The following is an 18,969-nucleotide window of genomic DNA, read 5'->3' on the forward strand; positions in this document are numbered from 1 at the left end:
ATAGGTGACAAGAAGTACCATATATATATAATTCAAGAGGTAAAGACCGGCACTTAAAACTTAGAAGAGGAAGGAGTGAAGGAAGAAGGTTTATGTGACAAGATTTTGCTGCTTGCCTCTCATTGCGTCCCTGTTTCAGTCGTCTACTGGTTACCAATTACCATAGGAGACCTAGTGAGTATTCTCTCTCTCTATAGGTTTCTGCATAAAGATTCTTGGTTCATAGGTTACTTATAATTGTGGCTGCGTCTCTTTGAAGTTTGCTGGGTTATGTTTCTATTAATTGATGGTATTATTATTGGTAGAAGGGGGGAAAGTTTAATTTGTCAAAAAGAACTTAGAATTAATTGATTCAATTTTGTGTTATTATATTGGCCATCTTATGTTAATGTTATTAGATGCTTCTATATTTTAATTAGCTTCAATTCTCTGTAGTTTAATAAGAAACTTTAGGCTCTTTTGAATCTATAAAAATATTCTCTCACTTTGTTTTGTATCAATGATCTAGATAGCCTTTGGTTTTAAAAGAAAGTATTCTTACTGCTTTTCACTTTATAATACTTGTCAAAAGAATTTAGATGGTTGGCCTATATTTTTTCCAAATTACAGGGATCCCAAACCCCTTTTCGATCTTTGTTCAGGAATTTTTTTTTTTTTTTTTTTGATAATCTTATAATTATTTTATAATCCATCTCGTATATGCATTGGGGAAAAGAAAGTGTAAAATAATATTCAATTAATGAATTTTATATTTGTAGGAAGGCATTTATTTCCTTGTTCATTGGTGAGCAGATCGATCTAAGATATAATATTTGGGATCGTTTGCATAAATTGAAGGTATGTTCTTGCCTTTTTTTTTTTTTTTTTTCTAATATGCTAACGACGGATATCCAGGCCTCCGGCCTAACTAGTCCTACAGGCCCATACTCACACGGGAGTATTTAGTGTTCTTCATAGCTTTCAGTGAAAATTGAATGGTTCTCATTCAATTTTGATATGACCTTATATGGTTCTATTAGACTTTTCAGTATGTGATGGGGAAGCTCCCATCAATAGTGATCAGATAACTTGAAAGTTTTTTTTTTTTTTAATATATTTATCAAAATCAGAAAAACTTGAATGCCATTTGAGAGTTATGGTAAAATACATTTTTTTGAAGGATTTCAATTCATGGTGTCATGTTTCTTTCTCATAATTTATAACAAAAGTTGTTTCGCTCATCTTTAGAAGGGTGGAAGGTTTAAAAGCACATATATATCATCTTCAAAGCTGCTTTATATTTATCACAGGAAAAATAAGGTAATTCATACTTTTATAATGAAATGTTCCTTTCGCTACCCATGATAACAGCTTCAAATAGGATCAGCAATAATTAAAGTTTCTCTGCTACCCATGTGAACATCCGTACATTGCTTCCTTTATCTTAAGTCATCGTCCATACAATGAAAAGCTGACATTTTACTTTAATTATTCATTCATTGTACGGGGGAGAAAAGAAAAGGCACAAAATGACAAAACAAAAGAAGTTAAAAGTGACATTTATTGTCTTTTTCAAACATTGTACTGAAAAAAAAAAAAAAAAAGCAAAAACAAAAAATCACAAAAGCTAGTGCTTGAGCACTTGAAAGGTATAAACACCACACTAAATATCAACCGTTGATCTATTTTTAAATAAATCTTATTTATTTATTGTTTCAATGCATCAAACGGTTATTCACCGTCACAGTGAAGGCTCACAAGCCCCCCACCCCTCTCCCCCAGTCCTTTCCCACCTCTGTATCTCCTCCCTCTCTCGCTCCCACCCGAATCTAGTATTCACCCAACTCTCTCCCCTCCACTATGAACCCACGACACCCCCACCTCTCCATATGGCCCCTTCTCTCTCTCTCTCTCTCTCTCTCTCACATACACATCGGAGTTCTTGGAGACTTTCTTGCCCCCTTTTTGCAACTCGCTCAGAAGAAATATAGATTTCTTCGACAGGTTTGATTTCACAACTTGTTCAGAAGAAATACAGATTTGGTGAGAACTCGCAGTGCCACTCACTAAAGTCACTGCGAGCTCTCACACCTTTGAAGCTTTGTCTCTCTACCCAACTAAAGTAGATCAACGCCTTCCTAGTTCCAATCTCTTACTATTATTCACCACGTTTAACTTTTCCCCAATTATTTTTTGGGATAATTTTATTTCTACCTGCTCTTAATTTTTCATCTTCGAATCACGCAGTTTGTGCGTCCCTCGTCCTCTGATTTTCCTTCTCTGCGAGTATCTCACCCATTCACAGATAATATGATGTGAACCAGTGAGGGAAGTTCTTTGTTTTGAAACGGTTTTCATCATGGATGTTCGATTTTATGAATTCATGGCGATTTTTGCAAATCCTTTTCCCAGGTCGTCATCTCATCAGGAACCTTTTTGGGGACCAATATTTGGGGTATTTTGGGGAGTCACAAACACCAACCCAAAAATCAGGTGGTGAATCTTAGGCAGGAAAACTTTATCAATACCTTTTTAATAATTTTATATTAGAAAATAAAATAAAATAATAAAAAAATAAAAGTGATAAATATTTTTTTTCCAGACAAATATTGTCTTTTAAGATAAATGTTGTAGGGAAAAAAAAAAAACATTACAATCTAATCCTACAATTAGCTGTTCCCCAACTATAAATTACCTTCCATACACGTTTTTAAACCAAATTTTTTTTTTTTTTTTTAATTTAGATTTGAACAAAATTATTGGTATTATCCAGAATTAATTTATTCCGCCATGAATATTTGCAGAATTAAATAACTAGAGTCATGGGAAATTTTCTATGACGAGTCATTGCATCAAAAGACCATGTACTATTTGATTGGTCCACTTAACTTTTCCATGGCATTTTTTCTCAATTAAAAAATTTTTACATTCTATATTGTATGAATTGTGATGCAGGGTTTTTCATACTAGATTTAGGACCTCTATTCATTTCTTTTGGTCTACGGAAGAAAGTTGTGGGGTTACCTTTCTATGTGTTTTTATATTCTTTTCTCCTTGGTATATACAAATTACCTATAATTAATATATATATATATATATATAAATAAAACTGTGTGTGTGTGTGTCAAATAATGTATGCTTTATCTACCAAAGACAGTGGCGGTTGTCACCGTTTGTTAGTTATGATTCCTATAACAATCTTGTGCATCAATAGTTTGCAGAATTCAGTTGATCACTTTAACTAATCCTTGTTACTTTGGTCAAGCTATTTGTCTATCCCATTTTACATGCTTGCAATGGTGTGGAAGATGCTCAAGCCTACACCACCTCACAATTAAAGATAAAGATAATTCCAAAGCCAGGTCTAACCAGGCTATTTACATATTGATTTGCTAATTTGATAACTTACTAAAAAACGGATTTAGAAATGATCGGCTGATACTAATAACCAGATCGATTACATTGTTGATAATAATAATAATAATAATAATAATAATAATAATAATGAGGGTTAAATAATAATTTAAGAAAACGTATTGAAATCTTGCAGTAAAATCATCCGACATGACCTAATACGACCAATTTGTACTGGTAATGGCAGATACCAATACCATGAACAAACTCCTGTTCTAAATTTCTCTCAAATGATTATAATACCGGCACCACCGATACCATGTACCTGTAAACCCATGTGGTTCACTTGGTTTTGGGCAGTAAGACCCAAGGATTCAAGAATTGGTTCCCAAATCCCTTTTCATTCTTCTGGATTTTTTTAATCCATCTCATATATGCATTGGGGAAAAGGAAAGTGTAAAATAATGTTAAATGAATTTTATATTTGCAGGGAGGCATTTATTTGCTAGTTAATTCTTGAGCAGAACGATTGATCTATGATATAGTACTGAATTGGGATTGTTTGCATAGAATAAAGGTATGTTCCAACTTAACTTTCACTTCTCATTATCTCATATAATTCTACTAGACGTTCCAAAATGTGATGGGAAAGCTCCCGTTAATAGTGAACAGATAATTTGAATGCCTTTTCCCTTTTTTTTTTTTAATCAAAATCAGATAATATGAATGCCATTTGAGAGTTACGGTAAAAATACATTTTTTTGAAGAATTTCAATAGGTGATTTCAAGTTTTTTTCTCTTATAATTTATAACAAAAGTTGCTTCATATATCTAATAGAGAGTGGAAAGTTTGAAAGTGTATATATACTATCTTCGAACTACTTCATATTTATCACAGAAAACATAAGCTAATTCATAATTTTACGATGAAATATTCCTTTCAAACTTATTTTCAAAGTAATCTTCAAAATAGTTATAATTTTGTGCTCTACTAGTCCACTCTAAAAACAGAATTATAATAGTTTAGAGCACAAATTGATATAATCATTGACTAATGATTGGCATGTTCCATTATCGTTCATTAGTCTTGTTGAAGTGTTGCTTGTTGTATGGGGGTTTGGCCTGGGACTATGATTGTTACCATGGAGCACTATTCTTATTTGTCCCAAAAAAAGAAAAAAAAAAGTTTATATCCTCATTTATTGTGCATGCTAAAGATATTAAATTAGGACTTTTTGAAACCTCTTTTTTTTCAATAAAATGATAAGAACTTTATCAACTAATAAATACAAACAAGATGCTCCATCATACATTTGGGTACATTAAATTCGTAATGCTTTAGGATTTTTTTTTTTTTTCCTTTTTTGAGTAGAATAATGTTTAGAATAAAATCATCTAAGCTAACCCTTGGCTACTAAATTTACAAATAAATACAATTGACCTAGTTTGGGTTATGAGAAGAAAATCATCTTGTGACTAATCTAATGGCCCCTTGTGCTCTGGATGGTCCGAAAATTGGCAGGTCTCAGCTCTCTTTTTTATTTTTTATTTTTTTAATTTTTTTTGCTAATGATGGGTATCAATTTCTGCGGGTTCATATCGGCCAACCCCATAATCACATGAATCAAGTCATATCGGGATTGACTGAGAATCATTCACCTTTCACTAAAAACAATGAAAAAATACTAAATACCCTGTGTGAGTTAAAACCATACGTTTCTTCCCTTGCCAACTAGACTGCCCCTTGGGATTACACATCTCAACTCTACATGCGACTACAAATGCTTTAAAACCCGCAAATCATAATAGCTTCAAATAGATAAGAAAACCTATAAAAAATGGAGTGATTGTGCGGTGAGCATCGGATGGCTGAGAGCATCTAAGCATGCGCTCCAAGTTCCTCTCAACCATCTGATGCTCATCGTACCACGACATTCACCACAGAAGATGTTTTTTCTAAAAAAAAAAAAAAATGCTAATAAGAAGAACCAACAATAATTAAAGTTCCTCAGATACCCATGTGAACATACAACACTCTCAAGTCATCGTCCATAAAAGAACATAAAATGACAGGCCGACACTTTAATCACCGAACAAGGGAAAAAAGAGAAAGAGTGATAAAAAAAGTTAAAGGTACATTTACTGCCACTTTTCTTTAATCATTGTACTATGGATGAAGAAAAGCAAAAACAGAAAATCACAAAAGATTATAGTGACACATTTATTTGAGGGATAAGTTTTCCACGATCTCAGTTAAGAAAGGGGTGGGTTTGTTGGTAAGTTTAAAAACGATAATAATACTGGAATAGATATGGACAATAATTAAATACATCAAATGGTATTTTTATGTTTTAAGAATTTGATGTAATAAAACATCTGTGACAATGAAATAATATATGAATAATATGTGTTTAATACAGTTGTTCTGTAAACAATATTATAAATATATATATATATATATATTTATTTATCAAAAAACATATATGTACTTGAGATTTTAATCCAAAAAAAAAAAAACTTAAAAAACATTCTTTACGATTAGTTGAAACAAAATATTAGGGCTAAGAAACATATAAGGGGTATTCCTATATCCCTCTTTAGGTTTGGATTTTTGATCAGAAAGTGATTTTGGGTTTTCATTTTTTTAATTTATTTTCAAATAAAAAAGTTTTGTTAAAATAAAAAATACGTGTTAAATTTGGCATCCCTTAATAAAATGTATATTTTTTCGTATTTGAATAGATTCAATAATTAAACATTTGAATAAGACAAAAATACACATTTATATGCATATTTACTAACTATGTTCAATAGCATGGGAGCAATATTGGGGGTATTTTGGGGAAATCGACAAACCCCAGCACCAAGGAACAGGTGATGAACCTCACTGCCTGGTTCAAGAAAACTTTATCCTTAGTTAAGTTTAGTAATCCTATGTAGGTTAGGAAAGAAAACAAAATGTTAAAATGACAAATATTTACCTCTTTTTTTTTTTTTCTTGGTCAGACAAATATTGCCCTCTAATCTAAACATTGTAATGGAGTAAAAAAAAAATAATAAGGAAAGAATCCAACCATACAATTAATTGATCCCCAACTGTAAAATACCCGTTATACAAATCATGATTATCATGATTTGGTCTGGTCTAATTTTGATTCAATCAAGTCATCGTGTTTCGAAGATGGCAAATCAAGTCGAAAACTCTGGTTTTCTACATTGGGATGAACATAACATAGGGTTATATGTAACATTCCTCTCTTTTTTTTTGGTGGGGGGGGGTGGTGGTGTGGTAGTATGTAACATTCCAATATACAGATTCAGGGAATGTTGTGAAGTTCAAAATTGTCCTCCCTAGTTGGTTGTGCATATCTTTCTTTTCTCTTTTCCGATAAATTGATATTATTACATAAACAAAAATTGATTTTAATTATCAAATAGTTTGCAAGGTAACTCAAATAGTACTTTCCTATCAAGCTTGTATTATTATTTTTATTTTTTTTGGAATTCAAAAGTTTCAATCAACAATCTGTTATCGGACCTTTCTCTATGTGTAGCCAAAAAAGTATGTTGGTTATTTTCATTAAATAAATAAAAAAATGGGGTTGGTGATCAGAAAAATATTCGAATGATGATTCCTAACGGTAAAATGTTGATTTTAAAAGATCATTAGTCCTTTTCTTCTTTATATTTTTTATGGGAAGGTTGTGTGTAATCTTGTAAAAAAGGATCACCAAAAACTTAAACGCCTTTCATTTATTTATTTCCAATTGAAAATTGGACCATTTCCCGCACATTAGGATTTAGGAGTATTTATGATCAGAGCCGTCCACCTTATAGATACCCCAATTGGGAAAGAACATTAGTTAATTTTTTTGTTTTTGGTTGCCTTATAGTTATTTTATAATTCATTGCGAACATGAGAAAGCAAAATGTGAAACAATTTTTTTTAGTGAATTTTAAATTTGTTAGGAAGCACTTTATTGGTTAATTCATAAGCAGATATAATATATAATGGGGATTGATTGCAAAAGGATATAATTTGTCTTTAAAAAAAAATAGTTTTATCCTTTCACCTATTTGGACATCCTATACGGCATGTGTCTTTGTGTTCCTTGGGTTCCCTCCCTACTGATGACAATGTCGAAGGTGGGTTAGGAGCTTGTAGTTTTTTTCCTGTTTATGAGTAGCCTTTTGGCGATGTAATTGTCATTTCTCATTATTATTATTATTATTATTATTATTTCATTCTTAATATAAATTTTGATTTCTAACGAAAAAAGGTGTGCCTGCCCCTTCAGTCAAAAAGTGCATAAGAAATGCCCAAATCACCCACTAAGTGGAAAAGAAGTAATTAGCATGATATTTAAACAAAAGCGGTCCATGGCAATTTGGAATTCCGAAAAAACAGTAGTAACAAAGCATATATGTTCAAATTTGTGGGACCATCTAGATATTTGGCTCTAATTGAAAAATCAATAATTCCAAGTTGCAATTAATAAATGTAATATTTCAAATTGTTTCTGCTCTAAGTTAAGTTGATAAGTTTATAAGAGCTTTTGATTTGGCATGTATATTTCAAGGCTCATCACCTCTTTTCTTATTTGAAGCTACAGTAATGGACATCGTCACTGGAGCCATCACTCAAGTGGTCAAGTATTTGGTTTCTCCCTTCATGGATCACATCAACTATCTTGTTTATTATAAGACAAATGCTAATGACCTCAGAAAACAAATGGCGAGTCTTGGAGAACAGAAAGCTGATGTACAACGCTCTGTGGATGCTGCTCGCTTGAGAGGAGATGTGATCAAAGTGGTGGTGGAAAGCTGGTTATCAAAAGTGAATCAAATAGAGTTTGAGGAGACAACATTGCATAATGAATTGGAAGAGAGGAAGGGATGCCTCCAAAGGGGTTGCTCCTTGCGTTATCGAGTAGGGAAAGATGCAAAACGCATGATTGATGATGTCAATCAGCTCCTAAATGAAGGACGATCATTTGCTGCCGTGTTAGATCCTGCTCCACTTCCTCCCGGCCTAGAATCCATGCAAACACTAGATTTCCATGTTTATGATTCCACAAAATTAGCAATGGACAAAATCGTGGAGGCTTTGAAGGATGAGGGTGTCAGGATGGTTGGTGTATATGGCATAGGAGGGGTTGGAAAGACAACCTTGATGAAAGAAGTGGCTAAAAAAATGAAGAAAGATGGGCTTTTTGATCAGGTTGTGATGGTCACTGTGTCTCAAGAACCAGTCTTGAAGAAGATCCAAGGTGAAATTGGAGAGAACTTGGGACTACCACTTTCAGAAGAGTCCTTAGATGTGAGAGCAAGGCGTTTATTGGAGAGATTGAAGAAGGAGAAACGAATCCTCATAGTCTTAGATGATTTGTGGAAGCCATTAAATTTACTAGAGGAGCTAGGAATTCCCTGTGAAAGCAACTGCAAAGTAGTTCTCACGACAAGACAACTCCATGTGTGTAGACAAATGGAGACCCAATCGAACGTTGAACTAAAAGTTTTGTCAGAGGGAGATGCATGGGCTGCTGGAGATTGTCTAGCAGAGAACAACGATGCGTTGTGTGAAGTGGCAAATCAAGTTGTTAGAGAATGCGGGGGTTTGCCCTTAGCAATCGTTACGATTGGAAGGGCACTTAGAGCTAAGGACCTATATGTGTGGAAAGATGCGGCGAGCCAACTCAAGAAGCCAAGCTCATCACCACCAGATATTGAAGGTGTGCATGAAAAAGTTTTTCGCTCCATAAAATTAAGTTATGATTTTCTTGAAAGCAAAGCTACCAAATTTTGCTTCTTGCTTTGTTGTATGTTTCCTGAAGATTTTTCTATTTCTGAGGATGATTTGCTTCCTTACGTGGTGGGGGAGGGGGTGTTCGGAGATATTGACACCCTTATAGAAGCAAGGGATAGGTTGCACATGCAGATGGAAAGACTTAAGGCATCATGCTTATTATTAGATGATAGTGAAAGGAGGGAGAGATGTGTAAGGATGCATGATGTTATTCGGGATGTGTCAATATGGATTGCATCGAAAGAAGGTCATGATTTTGTTGTAAAATCTGGGAGAGGATTGACACATTTTCTTGAAGAAGATAGCGATAAGAACCTAAGGAAATGTAAGAGACTTTCATTAATGCAAAATGAAATTACTAAGCTCCCCAATCGGCTCGAATATTGCCCTGATCAGCTTATGACCTTGTCCTTGAGAGTCAATGACGATTTGAGGGAAATCCCTGATGGATTTTTTCAAGGGATGATATCATTGAAGAAACTAGATCTGGTAAATACAAATATCTCTTCCATACCATCTTCATTGTCATGCTTAACGGACCTTAGAGTTCTTTGTATAAGTACTGATTATTGGAAAGATCGTGATCATGAACCTTTTGATGTGTCATTGATTGGGAAGTTGAAGAAACTTGAAATACTTCAAGTACGAAATGTCAATGTAACAAGATTTAGTGAAGAAATAGGAGAGCTTACAAATCTGAAATCGTTGGATTTGTCGAGGAATGAGAGTATGAGTTTTGCCCCGAATATTTTATCGAGGTTGTCTCTCTTGGAAGAACTCAATCTTGAGGAAAGCTTTCATGAATGGGAGATCGAAGAAGAAGGATTAAAAAAAAAAGAAGAAGACGACGGAAGAATATTAAGTAAGAAGGCATGTTGTTGTTTATCTGAGGAAACATCTTTGTCTTCTTTGACTCGACTAAAGATAAAGGTATCGAATATTAAATGTTTGGGCAGTGCAAATAATATCCCATTTCGGTGCTGGGAAAACCTCACACACTTCTCAATAATTTTGGGAAACACGGATTGGTTTTTTACGAACGATGATGTGAATGTGAAGGCATGTGCCACTGGAGATAGGGTTGTCGATTTGTGGAGCCATCATCCCTAATAATAATCCACTTTTATTGTTGGAACGAACAGAAGGGTTACAACTGAAGGTGTGTCGTGGTGACCCTCTAAGCCTTGGTGCGAAGGTTTTGAATAACTTGCGGATTCTTTCTGTTAAGGAATGTGATGATATGGAATATCTTTTGAATACTATTCCACAACTCACATTTGGCAGTTTGGAAAAGCTTTACTTGTGGTCCTCACATAAATTGAAGGCAATAATAATGTGCAACCATGGGTCGTCTCTTCCAAGTGGATGCTTCAACAACCTAAGATTCCTACGAGTGCATGGATGTCATGGTCTAATTAGTATCATACCCTCTGATCTGCTGGCAAAGCTACCAAATTTAGAACATCTCCATGTACGGTATTGTGATGGGGCTACTGAGGTATTCAACTCCAAGGGACTACAACTACTACTTGACGATGAAGGACAGGCAGAGGCTACAATATTATTGCCGAAACTGAAACAATTGTATCTATCATCCCTTCGTTCTCTAAGGACCATATGGTATGAGGGCGTTGTTTCACCTAATTTAAGCCTCCCATTGAACCTAGAGGAGATAAAAGTGATGCATCTAAGATTGAAATTCATATTCTCACTAGCTATGGTGCAGAGGCTTCAACAACTACAGTGCCTTCATATTTCGTCTTGTGAAGAAGTGGTGGGAATAATCTCATTAATGGAGGGAGATGATACACAAAGAATGACCTCGTCATCATCATCAAGACTACTACAGTTGAATAATAACAATCCGTCTTCTTCTTCTTCTTCTTCGGTAATACTGCCAACGCCATCAATTTTTGGCAACCTGAGAGATTTACGGATCGATGATTGTCGTAGGTTGACGCACATCCTACCAATGAGTTTGGCCCAAGGTCTCCAACAACTAAAATTCTTCCGTATTACAAATTGCTCTAATTTGGAGGAGATAATTCTGAACGATCATCATCATGACATGGATGTTGAAAAGGAGAACGCGACCATCATCATGTGCAAGAAGAAGAATACGCTACTGTTTCCTTCATTGGAAACATTGGAAGTTCAGAAATGCCCCAAATTGAAAAGGCTCACACCTGTGATTTCCAAAGCAACAAAACTGAGGGAAATTAAGGTAGAAGAAGAATGGTTCAATGCGTTGGAATGGGATGATCAAAATGAAAAGTTGCAACTACAAGAAAGAGTCAAGGTATATATACACTTTTTTATCTTTCAAGGTATATCTACTCTTCTATTTGAGTAGTATTTTACTCCTCAAATAGATTCATATACTAATTAAATGGAACCTTGCAATAGGTGATATTTATATGACCTCCAGCAGCCTAGGAAACAGAGAGTGGCTCTTTCTGGTAAGTTTTTAGGTTTTGATCTTGGATTTATGTTGGAGTTTATTAATTTTCTCTATGAAAAGCTCAATTATTTAGTAGTTTACATCTTATTAATCGTTGGATCCTCTTCCCTGCTTCTCGACCCATCCTACCCATTACTTATATTGTTAAATATAGATTCATATACTAATTAACTAGAACCTTCTAACAGGTGACATTTTATGAAAGGATTCAAGTTCCTACTTCCGGTAAGTTAGCTTTTGATCTGGGATATCTGTTGGGGTTTATTAATTCTCAGTTTTTCCCTTCTTTTGCTGACTATTAAAGGCTCAATTATTAATTAGCATTCAGTCACAGCACTCACAGGCTAGGACTCGCTTTGGAATTTCATTTACTAGAGGAAAAGATTCCATATATGAAATATATGGAGTAATTCCTTTGACTCATTGATCTTGTTTCTGTTGTTGAAGATGAAAATGAAGACAAAGATGAAGATGAATATGAAGATGAAGATGACGATTAGCACCTTCTTGGACTAATTTTGCTGAACAATTTAATTGCATGTGCATCGAACCTCTAATTAAATGTCTTATTCTTCTGTGTTTTTGTTTGTTTGTGTCTATCTGAAACAAAACTCATTGTATATGATTAAGGGATATGTCTCTGTTTGAAACAAAGCCATTCTATTTGAATAAAATATATGGATAACAACAGGTTTTTCCTATATATATGTACAAATCTCTCTAATAAATAGGTGTTCTCATGGGCTCAAAATCTTCATTGAATTACAGTAACTACTAACCTTGCAGCCAGCAGCAGCCAGCCATAGAAAGGGGCCACTTCTTGGAGCAATGGTAAAAGATTCGTGCTGCCACAGAGTAGGAGCAGCAATGGGTAATGGCACTTTTTTTTTTTTCTCCGCAGATATAGAAACCTGTTTCTCATTATGGGAAATTCTCCACCATTCTATAGTTCTTGATATAAAAATAATCATGTGCATTTATGGAATATTTTTAACCGCCTTGTCAAAGCTCAGATGCAATGTTGCTTTGCTAGTCACTGAATCTTTCCTATGGTTACTTATCATTTTCATTAAAGATTTACATGCAAAATCATACGAACATACACACATGTGCCGTTTATTTGTGTATTTCAAATTTTTGCCAAATATTCATTCTTCTAAGTTAATTTACCAAATATTTTTCTTTATTCAGTTCTGTTTTATTGTGCTCATAATTGACATTGAATATTATCTATCATGTGGATACAGATAAATTGAATAATTAATTTTCAGATAACATATAATCTTCATTGTTAAAAAGTTTGCAAAGTTTGGGCAGCTAAAGCATTTCAAAATATTAATTAAGTTCTTCTTGGGCTTAAATAGTGTCCAATTATCTATTGCAAAGGAGACATGCCGGCGTCTTGGCATTGGAACAAACATGTATCCTGCTTCTTCATTGCTGGACAGTAATTGAGGGGTCGATTACCTCATTGAAAAGACAGATTGCTTTGCTGGCATATTTCCTAGTAGTTGAATCCCATGTACAATATTCATAGAGATTGTCTATGGAGCATCCTCATTTACCTTTCTTCTCCCTTGCCATTCTTTATATTTCCTTTTATTAAATTTATTCATTACATATACTGAACTTTCAGAACATAAGTATGAGATTGATAAAATTCTACAAGAAAAGAAGCATATTTGTGGAATGACTGGAGATGGTGTAAAAAATGCACCTGCTCTAAAGAAAGCAGACAGTGCGTTAGCAGTGTCAGTTGCTACTCACTCTACATTGGTTTGCAGCTTTATGCTATATCCATAACCTTAAGGATTGTGCTAAGATGGTTGTTGCGATTTTTATGTTTCCAACTTTGCTACTTATAAAATAAAAAAAAAGGTGGCAACTGACTGGATTTGCTCATGTTGCAGCTTGGTTTTATGCTGCTGCATTGTTCTGGGAGTATGATTTCCCACCTTTCATGGTCCTAATAATAGCAATACTGAATTATGGTTTCTCCTCTCTTTTCTTCCACGAAACCTTGAGGTCATGGGTTTGAGCAAGAACTTTATTGAAGATGAGACTGATAATTTTCCGGTGAGAGGCAAAACTGAATGCATTGCTAGCCTTGGGTTGTCTTTCTCTCATTGTGAATTGGTTCTAATTAGCATTTGTTTCTTCCTGGTTGGCCCCATTATCTCTCTTTTTGCTCCAGTTTTATTTCTAAGACTCTTTTGTTATCAATGAGAAAGCAATGTGGAGCATAAAATTCTGCCAATGCTCAATTACTTTCCCATGCTGTCATCAAATAGTCGTAGAAAAAAGATTTGCTGGGATGGTGATTAGAGATCCTAATCCATGCTCACATTAGTGCTTGAGCATACTATCTTTCTTTTCATTTTCTGAAAGTGCACTTGCATAGCCAAATTTCTTCTGTGTTTGGGGATGGCTTCTCAGATGGGATTGGAATTTCATTGAGAATCAATAATGACAGATTTGAAAATATTTCTCGTTGGACTAAAACCTATCTTGAGAAAACCATGCCAACTTTGAAACTTATCTGAGTTAAACTAGCATCCCCCAAAAAAGTGTCCCTTAATTCTTCTCCTTACTCTTGACAATTTTAACATGTTTCAGAACCACATTCTTTTTTTGTGAGAATTTTTCTTCATATTTTGTAACCTGTGCTTGTCCGTGAGTTTCTGTTTATTTTACTTTCCATTGCAAGTTAAAAATTCTTCTGGTATGCAAACAAAAAAATAAAATTTGTTTCTTGATGGATAATTGATATATGCATGGTAATCTAAACTAGAGCATATATATTCACATGTGAAGTAGTATCAAGTTTATATATTTTCTCTTAAACAGGGACCATCATGACCATTTCTAAAGATCGTGTGAAGCCATCTCCAAAACCAGGCAGTTGGAGGATCAATGAGATCTTTGCAATGGGAATTGTTATAGGGACTTATCTTGCATTGCTCAATGTTTTATTTTACTGAGTTATGAAAAGCACCACTTTCTTTGAGGTATTAAGTTCATGATTTTCTAAAGATGGGAATGAAGATTGGATTCCATTCCTCTTCTGGACCCTCTTGATGTGCACTTTTGTGATGGCTCAACTGGTAAGAGTGATGAAGAGATTTAGATGGAGTTCGAGCCCATGAGGGATCTCTCTTTCTCTCCCTTTCTTTGGAACCTCATGTAATGAGATTTAGATGGAGTTGGACCCATGATTCACATGGATGCAAGCTTCGCTCTTCATGGCTCATTGACAGCCTACATAGAGACCTATAGAATTGCTGGACCAACTTCAGGTTGAGCTTGGTATGAATTATATAGTTATGTTATTATCTGTGCTTGGGAATAAGCTCACTCTAGCATAACAGAATTGCATTGTTTGTTATATTCACCTGATTGATGAGGAACTGAAGTGAATCTACATTGTTTCCTTTGATTGAGTTATTTATCCCCCCCTCTAGGTTATTTCACTTGATTGTTGTTTACGCTCACATCAGATTTTCTTCAGTCTGAGATATTGGATGGGGGTGGGCTGGTGTCATATGGATCTATAGTGAGATCTTCTACATACCCTTGGATATTAGCAAATTTACTAATTACATTTTGAGCGGCGAGCCCTGGAATTTATTGTTTTGAGAGAAAGGTGAGCACAATGATATTTGGTTTCTTTAACTTTCTTTTCTGAGTAGGAAAACCTTGTTGTGCAACAACCAGTAAAACTGCTGATAACTACTCTTCTCTACAGACTTCTTTTACTTCTAAGGAGAACTATGGGAAGGAAGACAGGGAGGCTATGGGGGTGCTTTCTTAGAGTACCCTACAAGGGCTGATACCTACAGAATTGGAGACCAATTGGCAGAGGTCTTCTCTGATAGCTGAACAGGCCAGCGGCAGGCTAAAATAGTTAGGTGGCTGAAACTTTTCATCACTGATTTTATCTTTTAATAGCACAATCTTAGTGCTTGTTTTTTTATTTTTCCAGTCTAGGCTGGTGATCAACCAGGACAAGCTTGTTGCAGATGGCATAATAATTTGGTCTTTAAACCAAATATTTTTACCTAGAATGATTCCAAATTTATAAATTAAGCATTTGTTTGCATTTTCAGGATGTCAAATTTATGATTGAAGACCTTGGGCACCTAAAACCAACAATTTTCTGTGTTGTTTCTCTTGTGTTGGATAGGATATATTCAGGTAAATTTGGAAGAAATAATACCTTAGTGTGCTAAGGATGATATTCTCTTCTTCTCCAGTGCATGTACACAGAAACTATCCACTCATTATTTGTTTGAGGGGTAGTAGCCATTCTTATGTGCAATGGCATTTCTATTCAACTCTTTGTTGTTGATCATCCATTTGTTTAATTAGATGAGATAAATATATATCCCATTCTTAGCCACTGGCTTTAATTTTGTTCAGGTCTGACAGAGATGGTGTCTTCTGGGGGTTTCTTAAAAGGCAAATTGTTTAACATTGCATACTCATGGTAAGTTTCTCCTCATTGTTCCATTTTTCTGTAGTGAAAGTCACTCTGTTCTGTACCCACAAGCTTTGAAGCCCATAGTGATAGAGTTTTATTCCAAGCTGGGGAACCTCATGGAAAATCTAGTCTATCCATCTATTTGGGTACATTCTGGATTATATCTCTATGATGCCCCCATTTGAATTCAAGGCCATGCCACTCCTGTTGCAGCTTTCTTCAATCAAAACAGCTCATAAGGCCAATGGTTCTTACTTCATTTAAAAAGGTTGACAAAAGCAAATCCTTCTTTTCCATATGGCAGAAAGTTATTGGTATAAAATTCGCAACATGGAAGGAGGCAGACGTGGTGTATAACATATTAGCCTATTTTGTGTTGCAGCTCAGCAGCCACATGTAAAAATCTCATGCTTAGAAGGCTTAGGGTGGGGCTAACATTTTTAAGTCCAAGCTAGTGCCTTCTATCTAGAAGATTGGAATCGGCCTCATCATCAGGGCTTGAGTTGAAGCTTAGCCCTGAAATCTGGCCAAGTTCTGCTTGTAGCCCTTGATTTGAGCCATGTGGAAACCATTTTTACTTCTGAATGGATAGGGAACCATTTTTTAATTTTGTGAACTATCATGTATTTGGCAATATTTGTTGTGTCTGAGTAACATAGATGCCATAGAAAAGAAACTGCCAAGTGGCAGAGACAGGCCTGGAAGGTCAACTAGAAGCCTAGTTGGGCCATTTTTATAGTTCAACAATGACTGCACTGGACTGGACTTGCATTTTGAAGCCCAGGCGCTGACATTTGACTGGGCTTCCACCAATCTGATCTTTGCTACATATATGTGCTGCTGCTGACTACAACCTATTTTGACAGGGTGCCATTGATATCATGTACAAAGCACAGCAAAGTGAGCATTTGGTCCTGCTAGGGGTTGAGGCCATATCAAGTATTTGTTATTGGCCTTCTTCAAGTCTTTGCCTCTTACTACCTTATTTGGTGTAATAAGAGTTGTTATCCTATTAACATTTGACACTAATATATGTTCAGACTGTTCAGTAATCAGGCCAAATGCTTAAATCATTAAGTTTTCTTTTGTATGTGATTATTTATGTCTATTTGTGATCAAATGTGTCCTAAACAATGTAAATGTCTATTGCTCTTCCCCTATAATTAATTATATCAAAGAATATTATTCTAACTCGCAAGAAAAATGAACATTAGTTTAGCCTAGTGGTGGTAGCTTCGGCTTGAAGAGTCGACGCCCAAGAAAGGTGGTCGTGAGATCCAACTCTGGCATATTCAGCTGTTTGAAGGTGGATATGTGCAGGAGTAGGTGGCCCTTCGCCCTATGAGCACCCGCCATCAAATATCAAGCATTGTCAATCTTAGACCCAAAACTACTGATTCATATTGTTACAGAGAGAAATGCTTATAATGCTAAGTTTTGATCGATTTTCACAAGATGAAATAAAATTAGAAATTAGGATCAACCAATAGGATTCTATCATGTGGAACAATCAACAGGTCATTTTCATCACGCATCAGATGGCTCTAAAAAATGTTCTATGCATGGTGGGCCATTTTCAGCCCAAATAGTTTGAAAAAAAAAAAAAAGGTCCACGAGGGTTTAAATGTATGGAAAAGCTTACTTTAATCATATTGGTTGATCAGCCTAATGGAGGGCCAAGGTGGCAGCACGGCTTGATGGAGGGCCGAGGTGGTAGCACGGCCTGATGAGATGCCGAGGTGGCAGCACGGCCTGATGGAGGGCCGAGGTGGCAGCACGGCCTGATGGAGGGCCGAGGTGGTAGCACGGCTTGATGGAGGGCCATGAGATGCCGAGGTGGCAGCACGGCCTAATGGAGGGCCAAGGTGGCGGGTCAATCTTCTATTCAGGTTTGCATACATGCTTCAGCTGTGCTGAGGAAGGGGACATATTTTGCCTCATCATTATCTAATGTAACAACGGAAGGTAATATTTACGAAAAGTGCAAAGCTTGGGCACACTGCTAACAGAAAAGTTCGTGGTGCAACCAATGGGACGGGGGGAATGAGATGGGAGGGGTGAGGGGAGCTTTTCCAAAGGGGAGGAGAAACAGTACTAGTGTGCCCATCTTTTCCTTTACAAATATCAAAAGCTAAGTGTGAGCTATGCATTTTTTATTTTTTTTTAAATCTAAATTGTCTATTTCTATTCAAATTTAGGAAAAGTGCTCAATAATATCTATAATATTGGTACATATGCATGCATAAATATGGAATGCATATCAATACAAAAAAGGGGTATTTAATTTAAGGGAAAAAGATCCTTGCTAGATTGTGTGCTACACCCAAACACCAAAGGTCTATATTAGCCCCACCTTAAAATGAAAAAAATCTCACCTCTGTTGATACCCCTACTTGCACTCTCATTAGCCCCACCTTATGGGGGTGGGAGGGGAGGGGGGCATATAGCTAGACTACGAACTTCTACCCATAGTGAAAATTCACCCTATAAAATATAAGATATACATTTATATCTTAACATGGTATCAAAGCAACGTTATATATTTATGATATTTAATTACTAACGTAACTCTAACACCATATCAATGTACATAATATATATATATATCTCATGACATTTATATTACTTAAGTGACTATTATTAAAGCATGGAAGTTCTTACCCTTAAATCGATGTGGGACAAACTATGTAAGCTTTATCCACCAAGGAAAGTGATCATCATCATATGCTAGTTATGATTCCTATAGCAATCTTGTGCATGGGTAGTTTGCAGAATTCAAATCACTATAACTAATCTTTGTTATTTTGGTCATGGTATTTCTCTAGACATCCCAATTTATATGTCTAGGATGCAGATAATGCTAAGTGGAGGAGCTTGAAGCCATTGCTT

At 35.4% G+C, this 18,969-nt stretch overlaps 1 protein-coding gene across 17 annotated transcripts; it reads left to right on the plus strand.

Moving 5' to 3' along the window:
* The first annotated feature begins 17 nt into the window (after positions 1–17).
* On the plus strand, positions 18–17,271 carry LOC122062152 (disease resistance protein At4g27190-like). Of its 17 annotated transcripts, none has more exons than XM_042625829.1 (13): positions 20–174; positions 759–837; positions 3,824–3,910; positions 7,941–11,438; positions 11,546–11,598; positions 11,789–11,825; positions 12,048–13,676; positions 14,448–14,906; positions 15,098–15,243; positions 15,346–15,508; positions 15,707–15,794; positions 16,020–16,086; positions 16,947–17,271. In XM_042625829.1, the coding sequence occupies exon 4, from the start codon at positions 7,949–7,951 to the stop codon at positions 10,247–10,249; it is 2,301 nt and encodes a 766-aa protein (XP_042481763.1). In that variant the 5' UTR covers positions 20–174; positions 759–837; positions 3,824–3,910; positions 7,941–7,948; the 3' UTR covers positions 10,250–11,438; positions 11,546–11,598; positions 11,789–11,825; positions 12,048–13,676; positions 14,448–14,906; positions 15,098–15,243; positions 15,346–15,508; positions 15,707–15,794; positions 16,020–16,086; positions 16,947–17,271. The 17 variants fall into 17 exon arrangements, with proteins under 17 accessions (XP_042481772.1, XP_042481768.1, XP_042481770.1 ...); XM_042625832.1 differs by having other exon boundaries at positions 12,048–12,471; positions 13,511–14,906; XM_042625842.1 differs by having other exon boundaries at positions 12,048–12,471.
* Positions 17,272–18,969: the final 1,698 nt, after the last annotated feature.

This window comes from Macadamia integrifolia, chromosome 14 (assembly GCF_013358625.1).
Source record: "Macadamia integrifolia cultivar HAES 741 chromosome 14, SCU_Mint_v3, whole genome shotgun sequence".
NCBI classification, from domain to species: domain Eukaryota; kingdom Viridiplantae; phylum Streptophyta; class Magnoliopsida; order Proteales; family Proteaceae; genus Macadamia; species Macadamia integrifolia.

Bases quoted from the DNA above. Each gene is read 5' to 3' on its own strand.
- LOC122062152 (XM_042625838.1), top strand. From the start codon at position 7,949: ATGGACATCGTCACTGGAGCCATCACTCAAGTGGTCAAGTATTTGGTT.